Here is a 24,189-nt window from a genome sequence, read left to right on the forward strand (position 1 = left end):
GGGTAACTTTTCTTTTCAGAATGAAAACAAAACATCAGGGCCGCCTGGGTGGCTCAGTGGTTAAAGTGTCTGCCTTCTGCTCAGGGCGTGATCCTGTGGAGTCCCGGATGAGTCCCCCCATGAGGCTCCCTGCAGGGAGCCTGCTTCTCCCTCTGCCTGTGTCTCTGCCTCTCTCTCCCTCTGTGTGTCTCTCATGAATAAATAAATAAAATCTTTAAAAAAAAGAAAATAAAACATCAAATAGATTATAATTTGTAACCTAGATCAGAGCTTGTTTTATGTATCAACATACACACACACACACACACACACACACACACACTCAATACCAGAGCAGTTTTACAGGTTCTGCCATTTAAGAATGACAGCAATGAGTTTGTTCTATGAAATGGAAGGCACCATAATGAAATCCAAATTTTAACAGCAGTTACATAAAAGCAGAAAGTATCTTTTGCTCTACCTTACACTGTCACAAAAAATATTCTATTATCAAACAACAGAAGATGAAGATGTAGGCAATATATATAAAATCAGGAGGAAAAACAAGGCAGAGAAATATTAAAGCCCAGAGATGCTGGGCGCCTCTTCCTTGACCATGTTAGCAATTAACAGAACCCCTCACCTGTCAAGACTGGATCATCAAGTAACAACAGCAAAATGGGGAAGACAGGAAAGCCAGCCTCTCTCCTCTCTGTGAGGAATCCCAGGAAGCTACTCAGATCTTTATAAAAACTGAAGCTAGGAAGATGCTACCCCTCAATGTAAAAGGACAGTTTTGTCTCACAGGCAACTAGTCACAGCAAACGGAGAAGAAGCCCCCCTCGGTGTGGATCCAACGACAGACACCTCTTCTGTCTGCATTTGGCAATGCGCTCAAAGACACCTTTCCACACTCAGGATTTCCCAGGACTTACTGCAGGGACCCACGTCATCATCCTGGACCCTTCCTACCGCCCCCCATCAGGCCTGGGGGCTTGGCTCAGCAATGCGTCCCCCACCTCCCCCATGCCCAGCTGCTGGCCAGCCTCCCCGGGGAATATTAAAAAAAACAATGGTGGTTTTTCAACATCAATAATTGCTTAATTTAAATGACAGAAGAGCAACATCAATTTCAAATGCAGAAGGGCCCGAACAGACACCGTGTGCCTATTTATTACACCCACATAAATTGCTAGAAGTGGCCCAGTGGGGTTTCTTAGACAGACTTAAAACGATCATGGCAAGGCGTGGTGCTTCCTGTTCAACTAATGGAATGCGATTTTGTTACTATCCTCAGACTCTTGCCCCTGCTGTGGCCGCAGTGAGAGAGCCCTGGGGATGACTTGTTTGACTCTGAACTTGACCTCAAAGTAGAAGGCAGGATGGGGAGGAGGGGGTTGGGGGGGATAGTCCTGGTCTGAGGTGAGTAGAGAGAGAGAAAGCAAGCCTTCTTTCTTACTCCCCTCAATCTTCTCCAGCACACAGCGTAAATGCAAGCCAGGCTCCCTTCACTTCTCTTGCCATTCAGGAACACACACACACACACACACACACACACACACACACACACTTTGGGGCACCTCATTTTTTCCACGCAGCACTTGCACTCTGATTTTCCAGGCTTTGAAGAAGCAGGACAGAACACCTAACACCAATCTTTTGAATACATGGCTCCACCTTCCCCTTCAAAAGTGACAGTAACAAACACCGGCACGGACAAGACAAGCTCAATTAGTCTGGGGATTAACATCATGCTCTAGTTGTTAAAAGGAGATTTGATTTTCTAAGCAAGGTTTTGAGTACCAAGTTATTAAATATTAAAATTGCAGAAGAGACATTTTAATAGCACACAGATTAGTGGATAATGACAGGAAATCATGGGGTAAAAAAAAAAAGAAAGAAAGAAAGAAAGGAATCTGTATCACCAGTGCTGGATGCCACAGGGCACATGACATCTAGAAGAGGAAAAAGTCTGGCTTTATATTTCACATCACTGTTAAATGTGCGTGAGGGCTATACTTACTTCTAATCTGCTTGACAATAGGTTTTAAGAGATCCAGCCACACCTAGAAAACACAAAAGAAAACACAGATTGAGACAAATTCTCAATGAAAGAGCACAAGTAAATGAGACTTGACTGGGAGCTGTTTAAAATAAAAATATTTTTGAATATTTGAGGCCATCTGTTTCTATTTTCTGCAGGATGGTGTATCTTCCATCATGTACCGCTTTCACGGTACAGATCCAAACTTCCTGATAATATCCCTGAGCTTCAAAGTTAAAGTCTCTCCCAGACTCAAATGGTTAACTAAGAGTTTTTCTACTCTTGTTTGCACTTCTCTTTCACGGTTAGCTATTCAGCAAATACTGATGCACGACCACATGGTCTGGCTACAAGCAGAGTGAAATATGCACGCTCCTTAATGAAACAAAATACATGTGTGTCTACACATTTACAGAACAGCACATCTTTGAGGGATATGGAAATGGAAGGAATATGTAGAGACCATCACCTCTGCACCAGGCACCACCCACAAGCTTTTGACCTCCCAAATCCGGGCCAGAAGGATTCTCGTTGCTCAGAAGAGTAACCAGAGACCTGAAGGGGGCCAATGATCTGTCTAGACTGGCAGAGCCAGGACAGAAACCAGGTCTGTCCAGCGTCAAAGTCCAGACTCTTCAAACACAGGCAGTTTAAGAGGCAAAGATTAAGAGAGAGGGCAACCAGTTGCCCTCCTGGATAAAGCATGACTTAGCCATATTATTCCATTTCACACATTGCTTTTCTCTCAATTCCTTTTGAATTTGTGGTCATCTGGAAAGGGTTCTATGGAAACTCCTATTTGCACATCTGACAAAGACAAGGTTACTGTGTTTAATGTAAAGAGGGTTTTATAAGCAGATAGGAAATACAGAACACTTCCAAACTATGCAAAGAGGAACAGGTAACTGAGAGAAAAAGTAACAATGGTTAATGGACAAAATGGTCAAATTCTGGGGCAATCTGCACTACAGATGTAAGTCTGAAATATTAAATACCACTTCCACCCACCAAACGTTCACTAGTAGGATGATATGTACATGCACATTCCTATTTTATAATACCCAAATTTAGCAAGGGTGCCAGGCAATGTGTAGTGTCTTAACTATCACTGGAAAGATGAATCAGTATGTTCCTGGAGACTACTAAGGGAATAATTATCTAAACCCTTAAAAAAAAAAAGGAACCCCACTCCTACACATACTCTTTCATCAGGAATGAAACTCTGGTAAATTATGCATTTATGTACACAAAGATTTACATGATGTGTTTCACATCCTAATCACATGCTGTGATTAGCATTCCTAATGGTGGAAAAATTTTTATAAGAACATTAAATAAATAAGTAATCTATAGGGCACATTACCACACAGGCATTAAAAATTATGTTCTTGCTGAATATTTACATCCATAAGAAAATGTGTTCAAGAGGTTGGAAGATGGGTGATTTCCGGTCTTTTGCTTTACTCCATTATCCAAATTAGCTTAAGTAAGCACTAAGCATTCTCATAATGAAAACACCAAAAATGTTAAGCCTCTACTTATTCAGGTTACTCTTTCCCCATTCACCTTTTCAAAGCAATAAGGTTTCATAATGAAATTCTCATTATTGTATTTCCCATCCCCTACTGCTGTTTTCCTCTAAGAGAAAAACAAACAAGGGTGTTAGGGGCATCTGGCTGGCACAGTTGGAGGAACATAGGACTCCTGATCTCAGGATGGTGAGTTCTCAGAATGGTGGGCTCGAGCCCGAGGTTGCATATAGAGATTACTTACTTAAATAAACTTAAAAAAAAATAACGGCATTAGTTGACTTAGGATCATCTCCACTGTGATAATCATAAACCTCAACATTCAAAAAGGAGAATACAGTCATTCATAACTGCAATCATCATTTGCGAGATCTATTATTTCCTTTGTAAGATTCTTAACAGATGGGTAAGGCGGCAAATGTTTTTCCATGGGATAAGAAACTGAGATCCAGAGAATCCGGGTGCAGAACTGGAACTTAAATCCTGTTCTTAAATTTTTTAAATTCATTTAACAACAAAAATCACTGTGTTTCTATGCTAGGCTCTGGGAATCCAGTGATGAGAAAAACTTATCATGATCCCTGCTTCATGGAGCTGATGGTCTAGTGAGGAAGAGACGAGGACCAAAAACCCTTTCTGACACAAACAGAATGAAGGGAGGCACAAAGGACTCCTAGGGGCTGGGGCAGAGAGGTCTGACCCAGGCATGGGGGTAAGAGGCTCCTGAGACCTGATGTGAACACTATATTGTTCAAGGAATGGGTCCCTGAGGATGATGGTGTGTGGAGATCTGAAGGGGAAGAGAAGACGAACACACAGGTAAAACCTTTGTCCAGATGCTGGAGGTGCATGGGGAGCGCTACAGCTGCAGAACCAGGCTGGTGGGTCGGAAGGGGTCAGGCTCCCCCGAGGCCATGCTGAGATTCTCCATCCTTTTCCTCAGAGCAATATAAAGTTAGATATAAGCACAGGGCTGATACGATTAGATGTGCACTTTAAAAAGATTAATCTGGCACTGTGAGAACGGACAGAGGAGCCAGAGCAGATGCAGGCTGACCTGTGGCAATTGTTCCAGGTGAGAGAGAATGTGATTTTGGACCAGGGGAGCAGAAGCAGAGTTGAGGCAAAGTGGGTGGACTGAAGAAAATTTCAAGAGGTAAAATCGAAAGGGATTTATTGATGGATTGGATATGGTGGCCAAGGGTGTGTGTGTGGAGACAATGACCAAAATGACAGCAGGATTTCTGCCGAGGGCCTCTGGATAGATACTGGCACCAGTCACAAAGACAGGAGTTCTGGAAGAGGCCAGGATGGAGGTTCTAGACACTGATTTTACAAGGTGCCCTTGGATTTCATGAGTAAGAGACAGTATGGCAATGATGGGGTGCACTTGTTCAGAGCTCAGAAGTGAAGCCTGGGCAGGACATCCCACATCAGAAGTCGCCTCCAACTCTGACCCCACAGAAGGTAAGACTGCCTCATCGAGTCCAGAGGATGAAATGCACGAGCATAGATGGTGCCCTCCACCATGGAACAGCCAGGTAGGAAGTAGACAAGGACAGAAGGAAAAAAAGGAGAGTTGGATCACAGAAGCCATGGGAGGACAGTGTTTCCAGGATGAATTATAGCAAAAACTGTTGAAAGGTCAAATAAGATGAGAACTGAAATACTGGCTTCTCAGTTGGCTCAGTGGTGGGGCAGAAAGTGGTGCGTGCTGAAGAGGCAGGAAGGATGCTCAGCTTTTCCAAGAAGTTTGGCTGTGAAGCAGGCAGCAAGAGAACAGGGCAATGGGGGTAAGGAATCACATAAGGGCACTGTTTAATTGCTTGCTTTTATTTTTATTTCTTTTTTTTCTAAGAGTAATCTCCACACCCAAGATAGGGCTCAAACTCAACAACGCTGAGATCAAAGTCACATGCTCTACTGACCGAGCTGGCCAAGAACCCCTACTTGTTCATTTTTCACAGGATACTGGGTACATCTAGGGATGCCTGGGTGGCTCAGTGGTTGAGCATCTGCCTTTGGCTCAGGGCGTGATCACGGGGTTCCATGATCACGGGGTTCTGGGATCTCTGCAGGGAGCCTGCTTCTTCCTCTGCCTATGTTTCTGCCTGTCATGAATAAATAAATAGAATCTTAAAAAAAGAAAAAAAAAAGAAAAAGAAAAGAAACTAGGTGCATCCAAAAAGCAGGACTGCAAATATGACCAAGAAGGGTTAGTAACCAAAGTCCTAAGGGATGTGAGAAGATAGCCCTAAAACCCAGGGCCATGGCCCAAAATAGAAGGAAGAGCTGTTCCACTGAGGGAGACAGAAAGGCCAACCACACGTGTGAGTTTACAGTTCTGGGTCGGGAAGATAGGGAAGTTCCTTGTTGCTGCCTCTGCTTCTCCTATAAAATCAGAGGGAGGCAGGACAGACACAGGTAGAAAGAATCTAAAGTCGTCGCGTTGCCTGGGACAGCACGTTACCTGGAGAACCCCAGTGGGAGCACTGTGAAGGGAGCACTCACGAGCCTGCAGGCCTGTGCTGGTCCGGCCACCACAGCCTCGGGGAACCCTCTCTGGGAACCATCACCATCGCCAGTTCTGCCACAGAAGCTGCCTCAACTTCCGCAAACCGCTCGGGACAAAACAACCGCACTCTGGCAACGTAGTTGCCAATTTTATGAATTGTTATAAAACATCTCTCGTCTGTTTTTAGCATTTCTGTGGAAAGCATCAAATACAAGCACTAATTGGAGCCAATTGAGCATGTGGTTTTAGAACAAGTAGGTCCGGGAACATCAGACGGGCCTGAATTCGCCTGTTTGGTACGGCTCTGCTGTAACCACGCTAGTAACCATCCATCACGTCACAGCCAACCCAGCCGGAGAACTCAGGGCCTCTGAGAACCAGGTTACAGTGGTATATGCAGGGCTCAGAGAAAAGAGCTGCACATGCAGAACTTCAGCTACTATATAAACAGATGAGCTAGAAGGAGCAAGAAGAGAAATAAGGTTGCTGCTTGACTGGAGATAAGCACTGAAGTTTTGCTCTATAGGAAAGGCCATCGAGAAGCATCTGAAGACAAGGAGGTCACCGTAGAAAGATCACTTGTTCACTCAACCTAGGCAGAACAGAAACAAGTTCCAGACAAATTAAAAAGGCGACAAAAGCACCATCATCTTTCCTTCCCTGCCAATGGATCTCTAGAGGGTCACAACTGTAAAGATCTATCTCTCACCCTACCACCCACCCCTTCGCCCAAGCCACACATCCCTGCTCTCTCCAAAACCATGCTGCTGGTCTCCAGGGCACACCTACACGCCCACGTTACTGGACTATAAAGGGATTTGGTTAAAACAAATGGATTTCCAGAAATGTCACTCCAGTCAGTAAAACTCATTCATCAGGGAACTTCCCTGCTAGTAAGAGGTTGCTGGGGCTGCCATGTCAAACCACCACAGACTAGGTGGCTTGGACAACATGCTCTTATTTCCTCACAGCTCTGGAGGCTCATGGGGTCGTGGGCTTGGTTTCTCCCTGAGGCCTCCTCGACTTGCAAATGGCTGCCTCCTGGCCATGTTCTCCTGACCCTGCCTCTGTGCACACACCCCCAGCGTCTCTCAGGTAGCTGCAAATTCCCACTTTGTGAAGTGATAACCGTCAGTAGGATTAGGGCCTACTCTCACTTAACTTAATCACCTCTTTTAAAGGCTGTGTCCATAGGATGCCTGGGTGGCTCAGTGGTTGAGCGTCTGCCTTTGGCTCAGGGTCTGATCCCGGACGCCCAGGATGGAGTCCCACATCGGGTTCCCTGCATGGAGCCTGCTTCTCCTCCCTCTGCCTGTGTCTCTCATGAATAAATAAAATCTTTAAAAAAGGAAATAAAGGTTGTGTCCTCAAGTGTGGTCTTATTCTGAGGTACGGGGTGGTAGAGCTTCAACATACAAATTTTGGGGAGACACAAGTCAGCCCCTTAAGTCTACCTTCCACAATTTGGTTTCAACCCAGCTTTCCAGCCTCGCCTTCTTCCCATTTGCCTACATTTCTGTCAGGCTTCCTATTTTCCTCCAATTTTCTATTAATGTTAGTGTTAGGAGAAACACTTTAATGCTTAGGTGTGAAAGGTAAGGCAGGCTGAACCATCATTCCCAAAGTGGTTTCTCTTCTTTCTCTAAACATCTTCAGTCTCTGTTATTTTGGTAAGTGACATTTTAGGGAGATTTTGTAGGCAACTAAAATATTTGAGGTATTTTTGGAAAGATTCTTACTAAAAGAGACTCAGTGACTTGATATCACAACAGGGCACTGGGAATAGACTATTTCTTGAGCATGTCCTGTGTTGCCAGGCACTAGACAGGTGCTTTTGTGTTTTGTTTTGTTTTAGATTTTTAAAGATTTGAGGAAGAGAATGAACAGGGGTAGGCAGAGGGAGAGGAAGAAGCAGATGCCCTGCTGAGCACAGAGTCTGACCTGGGACTCAATCTCAGGACCTGAGGTGAAGGCAGACGTTTAACAGACTGAGCCACCCAGGCACCCCTAGAAAGGTGCTTTATACAGTCTCATTAAATGCTCCTGACGATGTGTTCATTTTACACAGGAAGGAAGCCAACCTCAGAAAGCTTTTTTAAGCTGCCCAAGGTCACACAGCTGGGCTTCAACATCATGTCCATGTAACCCCAAACCTGTGCTTTTTCTGCAACATAATATGCTGTTCCTCTAAAAGCAAACACACTCAACAAAAACTCCTCTTCAGGTTTAAAAACCAAAACTGCATACAACAAAAATATTTTCAACAACTATAACCCATAGAAGAACCAGACAAAATGTTACAGAAAATTATCTAGTGTCTAGAATTCATTGCAACCAAGTAGTCTTTCTGCAAGCTGACTTCTATAAGAAATGACTTTACTTTGAATTTTTGTTTATAATAGTTTCTTTAAATGTAATTTTCCTATTAAGGGTTTTCTTTTTAAACCTATTAGACATTTTTTATTCTGGTCAAAATAGATTAACAGCACCTAGACTTATCTTCTTATATGAAAAAACAAAACAAAACAGAAAACATACTTTAGCCCCAACAGATCTGAAGGCTCAGGAGAGACAAGAAAATAGACTCAGGATCCCTATACTTGCCCTAGCCTTCTGCCTTAGGCTTTAGGTTTTAGGCCGTAGTATAGAAGGAAGAAGCTGGCAAAATCCATGAGTTGAAAAGGTAGGGCTGAGAGTTCACAGGGCAATACCAGAGAGTAGAAAGCTCCATCTGGGAAGAGTATTTGGCAGAGTACAGAAAGTTCCTTTTGAGAGTAATCAACTGAATTCTGATCAATATTAGCTTATAAGAGGGATCCCTGGGTGGCGCAGCGGTTTGGCGCCTGCCTTTGGCCCAGGGCGCGATCCTGGAGACCCGGGATCGAATCCCACGTCGGGCTCCCGGTGCATGGTGCCTGCTTCTCCCTCTGCCTATGTCTCTGCCTCTCTCTCTCTCTCTCTCTGTGTGACTATCATAAATAAATAAAAAAAGTTAATAAAAAAATTTAAAATGTATTAAAAAAATATTAGCTTATAAGAAAAGTACCCAAGACTAGGGAGGAAAAAAAAAACAAAAAGCAAAACAAAACAATGAAAGGACTTAAGGTACCAGGGCCTCATGCTCACAGTATCAGGATTATTACTAATTCTCACCAGCCAGACCAGATGGCCTCGTGATTCTGGGGCACTGAATAAAGTACTAAAGAGTCATCCCTTTAGCAATAAGGAATAATTAACCCTGTACTATACACTACACCAGTCCCAACAAATAGGTCTTAAAATCCAGATGTGAAAGGACTAAATGGTTTCCAAATAACTTAATTGCATCCCAGAACACTCAATAAAAATTTATAGGAACATAAAAGTATTCAGCATTCAACAAGGTAAAATTCCAAATCTGATATTCAATAAAGAAAATCACCAAACATATAAGGAAGCAGGCAAATAGGAGCCATAATCAGACAAACAACAACAACAACAATAACAACCACACAACTATCAAATCTGACATGGAACACAGATATTAGAATTTAGTGGAGATGGACATAAAGACAATTATTACAACTGCATTCTCTATGTTCAAAGTTGACATACAAAATTTATAAAAAGGACCCAGATGAAACCTCTAGAGACAAAAGCCACATTGTATTGAGATCAAAACAAAAAATATTAAACGAGATTAAAATCAGATTAGATGCTGCACAAGAAATACTAATGAACTTAAAGATGTAGCAATATTAAGAATTTAAAATGAAACAGAAAGGTATTACCAAGAAATTGACAGAGCATCAGAGAACTGTAGAACAACTTTGGGCAGCCTAACATGCATGGAATTGGAGCCACAAAGGAGAGGAGATGGCAGGGGAGGGGTAAAAAAAAAAAACAGATAAAAGATTAAAAGAAATAATGGCTGAAATTTTTCCAAAATGAAGACTATAAACCCCACAGATCCAAAAAGCTCAAAAAACTCCAAGTATAAGAAATGTGAAGAGGGCAGCCTGGGTGGCTCAGCAGTTTAGCTCCTGCCTTCGGCCTGGGGCGTGATCCTGGAGACCCAGGATCGAGTCCCACGTCGGGCTCCCTGCATGGAGCCTGCTTCTCCCTCTGCTTGTCTCTCTGACTGTCTCTTTCTCTCTCTGTGTGTCTCTCATGAATAAGTAAATAAAATCTTAAAAAAAAAAAAAAGAAATGTGAAGAAAGGGCACCCAGGTGGCTCAGTCGGTTAGCTGTCTGCCTTCAGCTCAGGTCATGATCCCAGGGCCCTGGAATTGAGCCCCACATTGGGCTCCCTGCTCAGGAGGGAGTCTACTTCTCCCTCTGCTCCTGGCTCTCACTCTCGAACTCTCTCTCAAAAAAAAAAAAAAAAAAAAAAAATTTAATTAATTAATTAAAAATCTTGTAAAAAATGTGAAGAGAACAGCATGGAAGCACATCATAATCAAATTGCTCAAAGACTGCAATAAATTTTTTTTTTAATTTGTATTTATTTATGATAGTCACAGAGAGAGAGAGAGAGAGAGGCGCAGAGACACTGGCAGAGGGAGAAGCAGACTCCATGCACCGGGAGCCCGATGTGGGATTCGATCCCGGGTCTCCAGGATTGCGCCCTGGGCCAAAGGCAGGCGCCAAACCGCTGCACCACCCAGGGATCCCTCAAAGACCGCAATAAAGAGGCAATCTTAAAATCAGCCACAGAGACAAAGATTATGTACAAAGGAACAAAGATAAACTGGACAGCAGATTTCTCGTCAGAAACAATGCCAGTGGGAATACAATGGAGGAAGATTTTTAATATCCTTAAAGGAATAAAACTCCTACTAGAATTTTACACCCAGCAAAAATGTCTTTCAAAAAGGAAGGCAAACTGGGGCGCCTGGGTGGCTCATTCAGTTAAGTGTCTGACTCTTGATTTCAGCTCAGGTCATGATCTCAGGGTCATGAGATCAAGCCCAGCATCAGGCTCTGCACTCAGCAGGGAATCTGCAGGAGATTCTCTCCCTTTCCCTTTGCCTGCCCCATTCACTCACTGTAAAATATAATTTTTTTCTAAAAGGAAGGCAAATAATTTCAATTTTTCTGTAAATCTAATGCTTTTTTTTTAAGTCTATAAATGGGGTGCCTGGGTGGCTCAGTCGGTTAAGCATCTGCCTTCAGCTTAGGTCATGATCCCAGGGTCCTGGGATCAAGCCCCTCACCAGGCTCCCTGCTCAGCAGGAAGCCTGCTTCTCCCTCTCCCTCTGCTCCTCCCCTGCTCAGGTTCTCTTTCTGCCTAATAAATGAAAAAAAAAAATTTAAAAAAGTCTAGCAATTGAAAAACAAAACAAAACAAAACAAAACAACCCCACGTATATTCCCAGCATAAGAAATGGAAGATCACCCATTGTTTTATCTTTTCCAGTGATCCATCCTCCTCCCAGGCTCTCCGCTCAAGGAGAGCTTTACATCCTCTTGAGAACTGTGCCATTAACACAGCCACTGTTGTATCCAATGCCAGTGCTGCTCTGCATGGTGACAAAGGCACTCCACAATCTCACTTCTGCTGGATTCCCAAACTTTTGTCTGCCTGTGGCTCTGCAACAGTCTTCATCCTTTACACCCAGCATGTTCCACAGAGTCCTTCCTGGTCTTAGATGCCCTCAGATCCCCAAGGAGAAGCAAGGTCAGGAGGCTGTTACTAAGCATACATGAAGGAGGTCTGTCCGACCCCGGTGAGGCTGGGAAACCACCAGCAAGGGATATAGCCATGGTTTCTGTGGCTTCAAGCCCCTAGAAAGCATGCCTGCTGCTATAGACTACACTGCGTCCCTCTAAAATTCCTATGTTGAAACCCTAACCCCCCCAACAATGTGACTGTACCTGGAGATGGGGTCTTTTAAAGGTAATTAAGGTTTAATAAAGTCATAAAAGTGGGGCCCTGATCCAATAGGGACCTGGCCTTAAGAAAAGATCTGTCTCTCTGCCATGTCACCGTGAGAGGGGAACCATCTGCCAGCCAGAAATACAGTCCTCACCAGAGTCTGACCATGGTGGCTCCCTAATCTCAGACTTCCAGCCCCCAATACTGTTAGACATAAGTGTTTGTTGTTCAAGCCACCCAGTCTGTGGTATTTTGTTAGGGCAGCTTGACCGAAGACACCTACTGACAGCAAACTTTTCTCTTGGCATAAAGAAGGATCAAACTGAACGAAAAGAGGCCAATCTTCTTCCTGAGTTTTATCAGCATTTATTAGAAATTGGAATTGTCGTATCAGATAGGTAAGTGATGTAATTTTAGTAAAGACTGGTGGGCCAGCTTCACTGGTTTCTGAGCTGAAACACAAGCACAAAACGCCATGGATACCCGAGTGCCTACTATGCACAGGAATCCTGCTGGGCTCATCACTGTAAAGTCTCTGAATTACTCTTTGTGACCATCCTATAAAATCATGATTTACTAATCTCATTTTCCAGATAATGTACAGAATCTACCCAGCTGCTAGAGGATGAAGCAAATGTTTAAAGAGAGATTTACAGGGCACCAGGGTGGCTCAGTGGCTGAGTATCTCCCTTCGGCTCAGGTCATGATCCTGGGGTACTGGAATAGAGTCCCACATCAGGCTCGTGGGGAGCCTGTGTTTCCCTCTGCCTATGTCTCTGCCTCTCTGTGTCTCTTGTGAATAAATAAATGAATAAAATCTTTAAAAAATAAAAATAAAGAGATTTACAAACCACAATGCAGGCTTTTCCCAGCATCCTTGACTGGCTGCTGAGATCTATCTTACACACCTCTCTCCCCTACTAGGTTCACAGGGCTCTGAGAAGGGCCAGTGTGAGGAAAGGCAGTCAAGTGTAGCAAGCAGCTTTGCACTGGCTGAGACAAGCTTGTGTGTAAATTCTGGTTATAAACCTGGTTGTAAGCATTGAGCAAGTTACCTCTCTGAATCTGCTCCCTGTAAAATGCACATGATAAAATACCAATCTCACAAAAATACTATAAAGCAAGAGATTGGCAAACTAAGGTCCATGGGCCGAATTCTGACTACCATGTCCTTTTGTACAGCCTGAATGCAAAGATCGGCTTTTACACTTTTAGGTGGTTGAAACATAAAGATCGATGTACTGTATTTCACAACGTGAGAATTGCGAGATTCAGAAATCCATGCCCCTTGATAAAGTTTTACCAGGGTACAACCATGCACATCCATTTACATATTGTCTGTGGCTGCTTTTGTGCCACGAAGGCAGTGTTGGGTGGTTGCCACAGACACAGTACAGCTTTTAAAGCCTAACACCTTTACCTTCTCACTGTGTATGCCCACCTCTCCTTCGAAGAACAAATGAGATGCAATATGGTGTGTAGCAGAGCCCAGGGCACACAGTAGAAGCTCCGGGACAGTCAGGTCTGTGAGTTCACCCCCATGGCAACTTTCTGGCCTTTCACCAGCCTCCCTGGACTCTAGCTACCAATTAGCTGGCATAGTAAGTACAGAGTCTTGATTCCCAGGATCCCTAGTGTTTCTGCCATGGAAAGACCAATCAATAAAATAGCTGATGAAAACACTTGTCTGCTCCTGTGGGGCAATCTCGTGGGAAAGCTGTCTAGACTCAAGGACGAAGGGAGAGCCAAACTCGCATGTGAACACAGCAATCTATTGCCATTCTATTAAGTGGCAAGCCACGGGACACGTCTCATTATGGGTAGAACATAATTGATTACCAATTATCACCAGTTTACATCCCATCTTGAGAAACACATCTTAGACCATGGAAAGCACTCCTTTTCCCCTTAGTGTTTTTCAAACCCTTCCTGAGCAGCAAGCTCTGACAAGGGCTCTTCATGCAATGGAACCCATGAGCCAAGGGACATAAGGTTAAGCTGTGACATGAGCCTCCTGAACCTACCACCTGGTACAAAGGCCCTCAACTCAGATGCCAGGCCCTTGGGGGGCCTCAGTTTCACATGTAACACACACAGGTAGGCACATGGGCAAAGCCAGCTGCGATGGCCCACATTTAGACATGTGGAGACCCACCATACTTCCTCTTGCTTTGGCAGGTGAGGAAGCAGCCTCCCAAACGAAGCTGGTAAAGGTACTAATCACCTTGCATCAAAAAACTATGCTGGGCAGCCCCGGTGGCTCAGCAGTTTAGCACCTGCCTTCGGCCCAGGGCATGATCCTGGAGACCCAGGATCGAGTCCCACGTCAGGTTCCCTGCGTGGTGCCTGCTTCTCCCTCTGCCTCTCTCTCTCTCTCTTGCTCTCTGTCATGAATAAATAAAATCTTAAAAAAAAAAAAAACAAAAAACTATGCTGATGGCACACTCGTGTTCATGGCAGATTGTTCCCAACCACCGTGTCCCAGTGGATGGACAAAGCATGGCACATTCCTACAACAGAGTATCACTGAGCCTTAAAAAGGCTACACTGTGGATGCATCTTGACATGATGCTCAGTGAAATATGTCACAAAAAGACAAAGGCTATGTGAGTCCACTTAGAGTCATTTCCAGTAGCCCAACTTCTAGAAACAGAAAGTAGAATGGTGGCTGCCAGAGACTGGGAGGGGGGAAATGAGGAGTTGTATAAGGGGCATGGGATTTCAGTTTTTTAAAGATGAAAACCTGGGGCACCTGGGTGGCTCAGTGGTTGAGCATCTGCCTTTGGCTTGGGTCATGGTCCTAGGATCAAGCCCTACACTGGGCTCCCTGCTCAATAGGGAGTCTTCTTATTCCTCTCTCTCTGCCTGCTGTTCCGCCCTCCCCCCCCCCCCCCGCTTGTGCATGCACTCTCTGTCAAATGAAGAAATAAAATCTTTTAAAAAATAAAATAAAAAATAAAGATGAAAACAAGAGTCCAGAGAATTCTGGAATTCACACAAATCTAAATTCTCAACTTTACTAAGCACAGAGGTGAAAATCCAGCCAGAGTTTACTGTTCTCATAGGTGAGAGGTTCTTCCCCAGTTCAACAAAATCAAGACTCATCCTTGACTCTTCCAAAATAGAGTCTGTCAGGCAGCCTTCGGGCATTTTTTGGTCATTATTTCTACTTCTCCGAGCAGAAATTACTGCACTGCATTTTGGGGATAAACTCTTTAAAGACTGTATTTATTTGAGGGAGAACAAGAAGGAGAAGCAGGCTCCCCACTGAGCAGGGAGCCCGATGCGGGGCTTGATTCCAGGGCCCCGGAATCATGACCTGAGCCAAAGGCAGATGCCTAACCAAATGAGCTACAGAGATGTCCCTGGGGGTAAACCTTTATTGATGTTTTATACACATACAGTGCACACGGGATGAGCATACAATTCACTGAATTTTTACATGCCGATTGCATACATAGACCTGGCACCCAGATCAACAAACAGAATTGGGCCAAAGGCCCCAGAAGCCCTCCTTGTACCTTTCCCCAGGCACCTCTCCTGCCTCATCTAACATCACCGATCGGTTCTGTTGAAACAACTTATTTTTTTTTAGACATTATGAAATTTGCTCTCAGGTTGGGATTTCCTAATTGACAGAGAACAAAATATGTAAATACGGCCAGAATGGAAGGGTAACGGAGAACACAAACCTGCGTTTAGACAGAACTGAACCTGAATCACGGCTACCCCTTTTCCTCGCCGTGCACCTTTGTGAAAATGACTTCGCCTCTGGGCCTTTCACTTTCCTCAACAGATAAAAAGAGTACGATGGGTTTTTCTGTAATGAGCGAAATACTGTAGGTAAAACTAATACGATGTCTTGCCCAGAGTTATTCCTCTTCACAGAAGGTGTTGGCAAGCTACGGTTTCCTGTATTACAAATAAAGTTTTATTGGAACGAAGCTACATCTATTCATTTGCGTAATGTCCATGACTGCTCCTGCACCACAAGAGTAGACTTGGGCAGCTGCAGCAGAGACCCCGTGGCCTGCAAAGCCTTTGTGTAGTATTTATCAGCTGACCTTTTATAAAGCGTACTGATCCCTGTTTTAGAACATGGGCCGCCTTAGCTGTCGTGTCCACAAGCAACCAGAACAGTCTGGCACATGGTAAGCACTCATGTGGCATGTGGTGGGTTTTCTGTATTTTGCGGCTGACCACATTCCTAAAGGGTATTATACGAAGGTACCGAGATCATAAAAATCAAGGCTGATAAAACTTGGAAGAAACCAGCATTGGAGGATCAAGAGATATGTAAATTCTAGAAGGGCACTGAACATGGGGTCAGAAGAACATGGTTAGAATCCCAACTCCAGCATTGGCTATATGGCTGACCCAGATATGGAACAGTCCTGAGAATCTCAGGCCCCTCACCACTACTAATTTATCATTTAAAAAGGCAACTCCAGCTCTTTCAGAACAGGGCAAGAGTAGAATCAGGGAAGCCATTAGGCCTTTGCCGTAATTCAGGCAAAGTTGTTAGAAATGAGATAATGTATTTTCCAGTGTTCTGAGAATCGTTATTTCGACATAAAATAAATTTATGAAACAATGTTCCACAGAACTTGCTACATTGTATTGTAATTATTTGTCTCTCTTACCAGGCTGTGTACTTTTTTTTCCCTAAGCTGCTCACTTCTAATGAATGGAAACCATAACCACTTCTCATGGTCACTTTATATCACGAGGCTTCTATTGTATAAAAGTTGATGACGGAGACCGGAGACCGTGTAGGCACAAAATAATTGTTGGATGAACAGAATGTAGAGTTAGATTTGGCCCATCTGTGGTCATTTGCCACATCAGAAAAAGGAATGGGAGTCAGGGAGGTTTAGATTTAACTTAAGCATGAGGAAATGCTGAAGAGTATTTGGAGACAGAAAAAAGCTGAGAGGGGGATCCCTGGGGTGGCTCAGCAGTTTAGCGCCTGCCTTTGGCCCAGGGGACGATCCTGGAGTCCCGGGATCGAGTCCTGCGTCGGGCTCCTGGCGTGGAGCCTGCTTCTCCCTCCTCCTGTGTCTGTCTGTCTGTCTCTCTCTCTGTCTATCCCAAATAAGGAAGGAAGGAAGGAAGGAAGGAAGGAAGGAAGGAAGGAAGGAAGGAAGGAAGGAAGGAAGGAAGGAAAGAAAGAAAGAAAGAAAGAAAGAAAGAAAGAAAGAAAGAAAGAAAGAAAGAAAGAAAAAGAAAAGCTGAGAAAACAATATTCACACCCACTTTTAGGTATGTGACAGATTTGCTCATTCACCACCTACCCATTCACCTCCTGTCTACACCTTTCTTGCAACACTCTCTTCCCTTGCTCTGGGATGTGTCCCTCCCCTGGTTTTCCTCCTCCCCATTTGCATCTCCTCTGAGGGCTCTTCCTTCTCTGGTGCTCCAGGCTACCTTCTTTTCCATGGTCTACCCTCTCATCCAGTTTCAGAGCTTCGATTAATATTTAAAATAATCCTGGTGGGGTGGCTCAATGGGTTAGACATCCAACTTTTGATTTCAGCTCAGGTCATCTCCCCACTTACGCCCTCACTCACTCTCTTCAAATAAATAAATAGAACCTTTAAAATAATTTTTTTAAATAAAATAATCCTGGGTTTTGTTAAGCCTACATTTCTGCTCAGATAGCTTTCCTGTGCTCCAGGAGATACACCTACTGGTACTACCTACTGGACGTCTCCACCAGGGTGTCCACTGATGCCTGAGTCCTCACGTCTGGGGTGGAACTCATTGCCTTTATCTCTTCACACACAAGGCCTTTCTGAGACTTTCATCTCCAGTGATTGATGCCACTATCCTCCCCCAGGTGGCAAAGCTGGAAAACCCAGCCACTCGGAGCCTGCTTCCCCTCACAAGCCTATCCATTCAATCATAGCCCCAACCACTTCTCTCCCAAAGCCTCTTAAATTCACCCACCTCCTTCCAGCTCTCCACCTTGTTCTTCCTTAATTCCTTCCAACACTGTCTCCAGCCTGAAATATGGCAAACTCCTAAGGGCTTTCCTGACTCTCGTCTTGTCCTATATTCCAGTCTGGTACAGTCCTCTTTCTAAACCATAAATCAGATCATAACATGTTCCCTTTAAAATACACGGACAGCTTCCCAAACACATTAGCTTGGTACAGAGCTGTGCCATCTAACATGATAGCCACTGGCTACACATGTCCACTGAGCTCTGGAACGTGGGTAGCATGAATCAAGGGCTGTGTCATTTAAATAAAACTGCAGATTCGAAGACGCAGCATGAAAAAATGAAATAGCTTATCCCTAGTTTTTGATATTTTTTTTTAGATTTTTTTTTTTTATTTGAGAGAGAGAGAGAGCACAAACAGGGGGAAGGGGTAAAGGGAGAAGCAGACTGGCCACTGAGCAAGGAGCCCAAGTGGGACTCAATTCCAGAACCCTAGGGTCATGACCTGAGCCAAAGACAGATGCTTAACTGATGGAGCCACCCAGGTGCCCCATAATTTTTGACATTGATTACATGTTGAAATGATGTTTTCAGACATATCAAATTAAGTTAAATGTGCTTTTAAGTTAATTTCACTTTTTTTTTAACATAACTGTTAGAAAATATGAAATTACATATGTGGCTCATATTCTATTCCTACTGGATGGTAACTGTATAAAAAGTTCTTTGAGATGTGGCTCCCTGCCTACCTTCCAGCTTCCTCTTTCTCACCTCCTTCACCTGAGCCCTTCCCCTTTACCTCTCAACTCCTGCCTTATATGCAGGTTCCTAAAGGTTGCTTTCTGCTCTATAAACGTGAGACTCCCCTCACTGGAACATTCTATTAGGTCAACTCCTACTGACCTCATGGGACTCAGTTTTGCAGTACCTGGGAAGGATTCCCATAACACCAATGTTTTTTGCTGCCCCCAGTCCCCCAGGGTCCAATGCCCCATGGCACCAGGGGGGCATTTGTCACATGTCCTGTGCTGGTCACTGACTAAGCTTGACACCCCACTGTATGTTCCCTGTATCTTATAGTTATTGGGTCCCCAGCACAGTGGCTGACAAAGGTTCTAGGTACTTTGTGTACTGAATGTTAGAATAAATAGAAACACAATCAATGTATAGTCTCAAAGAGTGTCTAAAGACTCCAGATACAGCCTGAAGAAAGTGCCATTAGCCAAAAGACAAAAGGAACAATAAGCTATGTTCTAACTTTTGGGTTCAAATGGGTGAAACCTTTGTAAAGAACAACATGACATATTCTTCAAACTTTACAATGATCAAAAGCCATGGGTTAGGCAACTCCAAGCCTTTGGATCTCAAGTACTAAAACGCTTGAGCACAGGCTTGTCTAGTATGCTTGCCGTAGCTTCATTTGTTGTAAAAGAAAAGGCTGGGATCCTAAATATCCTATGATTTAGAACAGATGTTATAAATTATGGCATGTCCATTCGGCAGAATGGCATGAAGCTGAAAAAAAAGAAGTGGGTTCTATGCATGGAAAGGGAAAAGATCCTCACAATACATTAACAGAAGTGGTGGGGAAGATATAGGATGTTGTATATTGCTTCCCCACATTCACGTGTTTCAAAAATATGTGTTTGTATACACACAGACACAGACTTTTATCAGAAGGATACAGAGGCAGCTGGTAACTGTAGTTCCTGGAGGGAGAAGTGAGGGAAAGGGTCAGAGGGAGCCAGTCTTCACCGAGTATTCTCTTTGAACCTGCTAATCCTATGTGCGTAATACTTTCCAAAAAGATTAACAAGGGCTTTCTAGGTGGTTTTCTTCTGTTTTAGGGCATTCATTTCCCATCACTTACCGTGATCTTTTTGTGGTCAGGAAACTCGAGGCCAAAATAATCCCCTTCCACGAGGTTGAGGTGGTTGCAAACCGCATCCAGCAATACTTTCCCCGGAGCTCTTTGCTGTGAACAGAAACAACAGGAGTTACCCCCTCTGGCGCAGGCAGAGATGAAAACAAGCCATGGCTCCACCCTGGGAAGCGTCTTCATTCCCGAATCTTCCAGCCCTTCTCAGTGTGCCCACCTCCATGAACACTGACCAGACTCCCGGCTGCACACCTTGGAGGCATTTCCAGGCTGTATTCACACTTAGATGCTAATTCTCTGCCAGTTCCCCCCTACCCCTTCCCAGGCACCACCCCATCCCTTTTTAAAAAATATTTTTTAGAGTGCTTTTAGATTTACAGAAAATTGAAGACAAAGAACAGAGAGTTCCCATGTACCCCTTCCCACCATACACACAGTACCCCTTATTATTAATCTTGCATTGATGCATTTGTTACAATTGCTGAGCCAACACGGACATGTCATCATCACCCAGAGCCTACAGTTTACATCAGGGTTCACGCTGCACTGTACAGCTCTAAACATCTTGACGAATCTATAATATCATGTACTCACCGTTATAGGGTCACAGAGGATAGTTTCACCATCCTAAGATTCCACTGTGTGCCACCCATTCAACCCTCATCCCCCTACCTCCCGCACCCTCAATTCCTGACTACCACTGGTCTTTCTGCGGTCTCCAGTGTTTTGTCTCTTCCAAAATGCTGTATAGTTGCAATCATATGGCATGTAGCCTTTTCAGATTGGTTTCTTTTGCTCAGTGGTATGCATTTAGGTCTCCAGATGCCTTTTGTGGCTTCTTAGTTTATTTTTTTATTGCTGAATAATATTCCCTTGTATGAATGTACTACAGTTTATTTATCCCTTCATCTACTGAAAGATGTCTTGGTTACCATTCAAATTTTGGCAATTAAGAATAAAGCTGCTACAAATATTTGTGTGCAGGTTTTGTGGGAACATAAGTTTTCAACTCATGATTTTGTGGCCTTTTTGTTGCAGAGGAACCTCTGGCCCTGTTCCTTGGCAGGGAGAATTTACGGCTTTCTTCCCCAGGTTCTCCTAGCACTTTGTGTAAACTCTCATCCATACCACACCTACACTGAATAAAGGCTGTATTTTATTAATCTTTGTATCTGCAGTGCCTAAAGACCAATTTGGAAGTGAATGAACAAAGAATAAAATTTACTCATTCCACCATATTATAAATAGTTAAGTACACCACAAGCCTGTCTCTCCACTTAAATTCTGGGCTACTTATCTCCACCTTTATGTTCTTATTGTCTAGCAAAGCACTTGGCCGTCAATCAAATGCCTGCAGAAATCAATACTCTACATGCATTTTCTTTATATTGAATCTGCGGGGAAAGGAAACCGGCTATAGAAGAACCCAATGTCTACCCTAAACACTAAGAATCATATGCCTTGGTTTCTCTTCACTGTCTGGTGGATTCCTAATGACCCCACTAGTCAAGTGGATCCAATTCCACCACACGGATCAAACACTGGAAGAAAAGATTTCAAAACAAAGTCATTTCCAGTTACTGCTGTTATGCTTTTACCTTCCCTCTGGGAAGAGCAGAGCATTCTAGGAACCAATTAGTAACCCAGGAGACTAACTGAGGGTAAGAACTACAGCCTAACGAGTTCATAGAGGGGCATGTTCACTAGCCTGGCCCAGGACGACCTGAGGAGCTGTCAAAGATGCTTCAGTGTCCAGGGATTAAGCATTTTTTTCTGTAAACAGATGCCACAAAAAACAAAAAACAAAACAACAACAACAAAAAAAACCAGATGCCACTTTATCCCATATTCCTCATCACTAAAATCCAGAAGATAATCACAGCTATCTGAAGGCATACAATATTCTCTATGGATATTGTGTGGATAATCCCAACCTCACCAAGCTCTTTCAGTGCCTGGTTCAAGGGTCACTGGTAGAATCATCCCACGGGCACTGTGTCAGAACTAATGAGAAAAATTGTAATGTGTAATTAAGAAGGGAAAGGGGCACCTGGGTGGCTCAGGCAGTTGAGCATCTGCCTTTGGCTTGGTCATGATCTCCAGGTCCTAGGACAGAGGCCCATGTCGGGTTTCCTGCTTAGCGGGGCATCTGCTTCCCTCTCTCCCTCTGCCCACCCCCACTGCTTGTTCTCTCTCTCTCAAATAAATAAAATCTTAAAAAATAAAAGGAAAATATTTCGTTCCCATTCTCTAAAGGAAATCATCCTTGCTTTACTTCCTATAGTGGATTTACTCAGTCAGCAACATCATTCCTCAACACTAGTCTGATGAATTTTTTGGAACTTCACAAAGTAATTTTGTTCAAATTCACATCACAGTGTATGTTAACCAACTAGAATTTGAATTCAACACACACACACACACACAGCAATCACATCATGGAAGGGAGAATGGATGGTGGTGTTGGTTGCACAACATTGTGAGTGAATTGTACACTTCATGGCTAAACTGGGAAATTTTAGGTTATACATATTTTGTCACAATGAAAAAATGTAGAAGGAAAAAGAAACAAGAAAAAGTAATGGGGACGGGGTTCACATCTACAAATAGCCAGAGAAGGTGATACACAATAGAATCTGTTTCAACTTTTTTAAGAACCAGCAAATGAGTTCTTCTAAGAAACTGGAACTTAGGAAAATATTGAGGGGTAAGACTAGCTGGGGTAAGAGTGGCCATGGCCCAATCACATGGGGAGAGTGAGTGAACACCCATGTGTGTGAGCTCAACACTCGCTAAGATTTCTTGTTTCAAAAAGTGCTTTTACGTGTTAGGCATGAAAGGAACATTGTTGGAGCAACCACAAAGTTTGCACTTGGGGCAGGCTTTGCACTAGTAGCCAGTGATGAGGTTCAAAAAAGTTATAAATCCACCAGCCCTGTTGCTAAAACCAATCTAGAAATAAGTCAGTGAAGTATGAATGGGGGAAGGAGGTATATCCAACAGCAGGGAGAAAGTGAGCAGAGCACAAAGCAGAGACCCTAAGAAGACTGACCTGTAAAGGTTTTTTCTCAAAGTGGGGCTCACTTTAAAGATACACACACATTTCTACTGAATGTTGCAAAAGCTACCAAACACGAGGAAAGGAAACCAAGTGATTTGCAGGGCATTTGCAAACCAACATGTTAGAGGGATACCTGGGTGGCTCAGCAGATGAGCATCTGCCTTCAGCTCACATCTGGCTCCCTGCAGAGAACCTGCCTCTCCCTCTGCCTATGTCTCTGCCGCTCTCGGTCTCTCATGAATAAATAATATTAAAAAAAAAACCTACATGTTATAAAGTTTAATATGAAAAGGATCTTATGACAAATGAACTTTTAACTTATTACCAAGTATTAGTACTGGGGCTGAGGAAACTGACCTTAAGACTCCCATAGCCTCGGCAGCCCAGGTGGCTCAGTGGTTTAGCACCACCTTCAGCCCAGGGCCTGATCCTGGAGACCCGGGATCGAGTCCCATGTCAGGCTCCCTGTGTGGAGCCTGCTTCACCCTCTGCCTGTCCCTGCCTCTCTCTCTCAAACTCTTAAAAAAAAGACTCCCATAGCCTCAAAGAAACGGTCAGTCTGGACGTCCCCATATTCAGCCAGTCTTGATTAAAAAATTTTTTTTAAGATTTTATTTATTTATGCATGAGAGACATAGAGAGACAGAGACAGACACAGGCAGAGGGAGAAGCTGGCTCCACACAGGGAACCTGACGTGGGACTCGATCCTGGGTCTCCAGGATCACGCCCTGGGCTGAAGGCGGTGCTAAACCGCTGAGCCACCCGGGCTGCCCAAGTCTTGATTAAAATTAACTCTGTGCCTTACAGAAAAGACACTGAATAGTAGTTATATGTTTTATTCTGGAGAACAAATCAGCAATTAGTGAAACTATATAATCGTATATCACTTTTTCTTATTGGCTACTTTTAATGATGCTCCTCCAAAACGCATCTGAATTTTAGCCTAGCTCACAAGTTAGTTGGCTGATTTCAAATTGGGGGCTCCTGTTGATTTTCTGGTCACAGAATCCTATAAAATTATCTTTTAGAAGGAGGTTTTGCATTCTTGGGGAATGTCTGGCCACTCAGTACTGAATAACAAGCAGTATGAACATTCAAATGTGGTCTTAAGCTATTAAAAATTGTCAAAGTTGCTTTCATTTACTGTACCTTTAAAATATCTCTATGCCTCAGGTTATTTCTATTACATAAAGTTTTATGTGGGAATTTTTTTTCTCTTTCAAAAGAACAGATAATTCTTTCTGGGGTGGGGGTAGATTTTTCTCCCTCTCCTTAATTCCTCAAAGCATCTGAACAAATGATGTCCCCTACTTGGTACAAGCTAAGGTTCTAACCTTTCAAAAGCAATCTAGTAGACACAAATCTATAAAGATAACGTTT

At 43.6% G+C, this 24,189-nt stretch overlaps 1 protein-coding gene across 7 annotated transcripts in view; it reads right to left on the bottom strand.

The window, feature by feature from the left end:
- FARP1 (FERM, ARH/RhoGEF and pleckstrin domain protein 1) overlaps window positions 1–24,189 on the bottom strand; it is a 288,608-nt gene that overhangs the window by 78,834 nt on the left and 185,585 nt on the right. For all 7 annotated transcript variants that reach the window (XM_077855140.1, XM_077855134.1, XM_077855139.1 and 4 more), the window contains 2 exons: window positions 19,739–19,843; window positions 2,003–2,045 (listed from right to left, as the gene is read on the bottom strand). In XM_077855140.1, the coding sequence (XP_077711266.1) occupies window positions 2,003–2,045; window positions 19,739–19,843 (148 nt within the window). The remainder of the gene's footprint in view (window positions 1–2,002; window positions 2,046–19,738; window positions 19,844–24,189) is intronic.

This window comes from Canis aureus, chromosome 17 (genome assembly GCF_053574225.1).
Source record: "Canis aureus isolate CA01 chromosome 17, VMU_Caureus_v.1.0, whole genome shotgun sequence".
Lineage (NCBI taxonomy): Eukaryota > Metazoa > Chordata > Mammalia > Carnivora > Canidae > Canis > Canis aureus.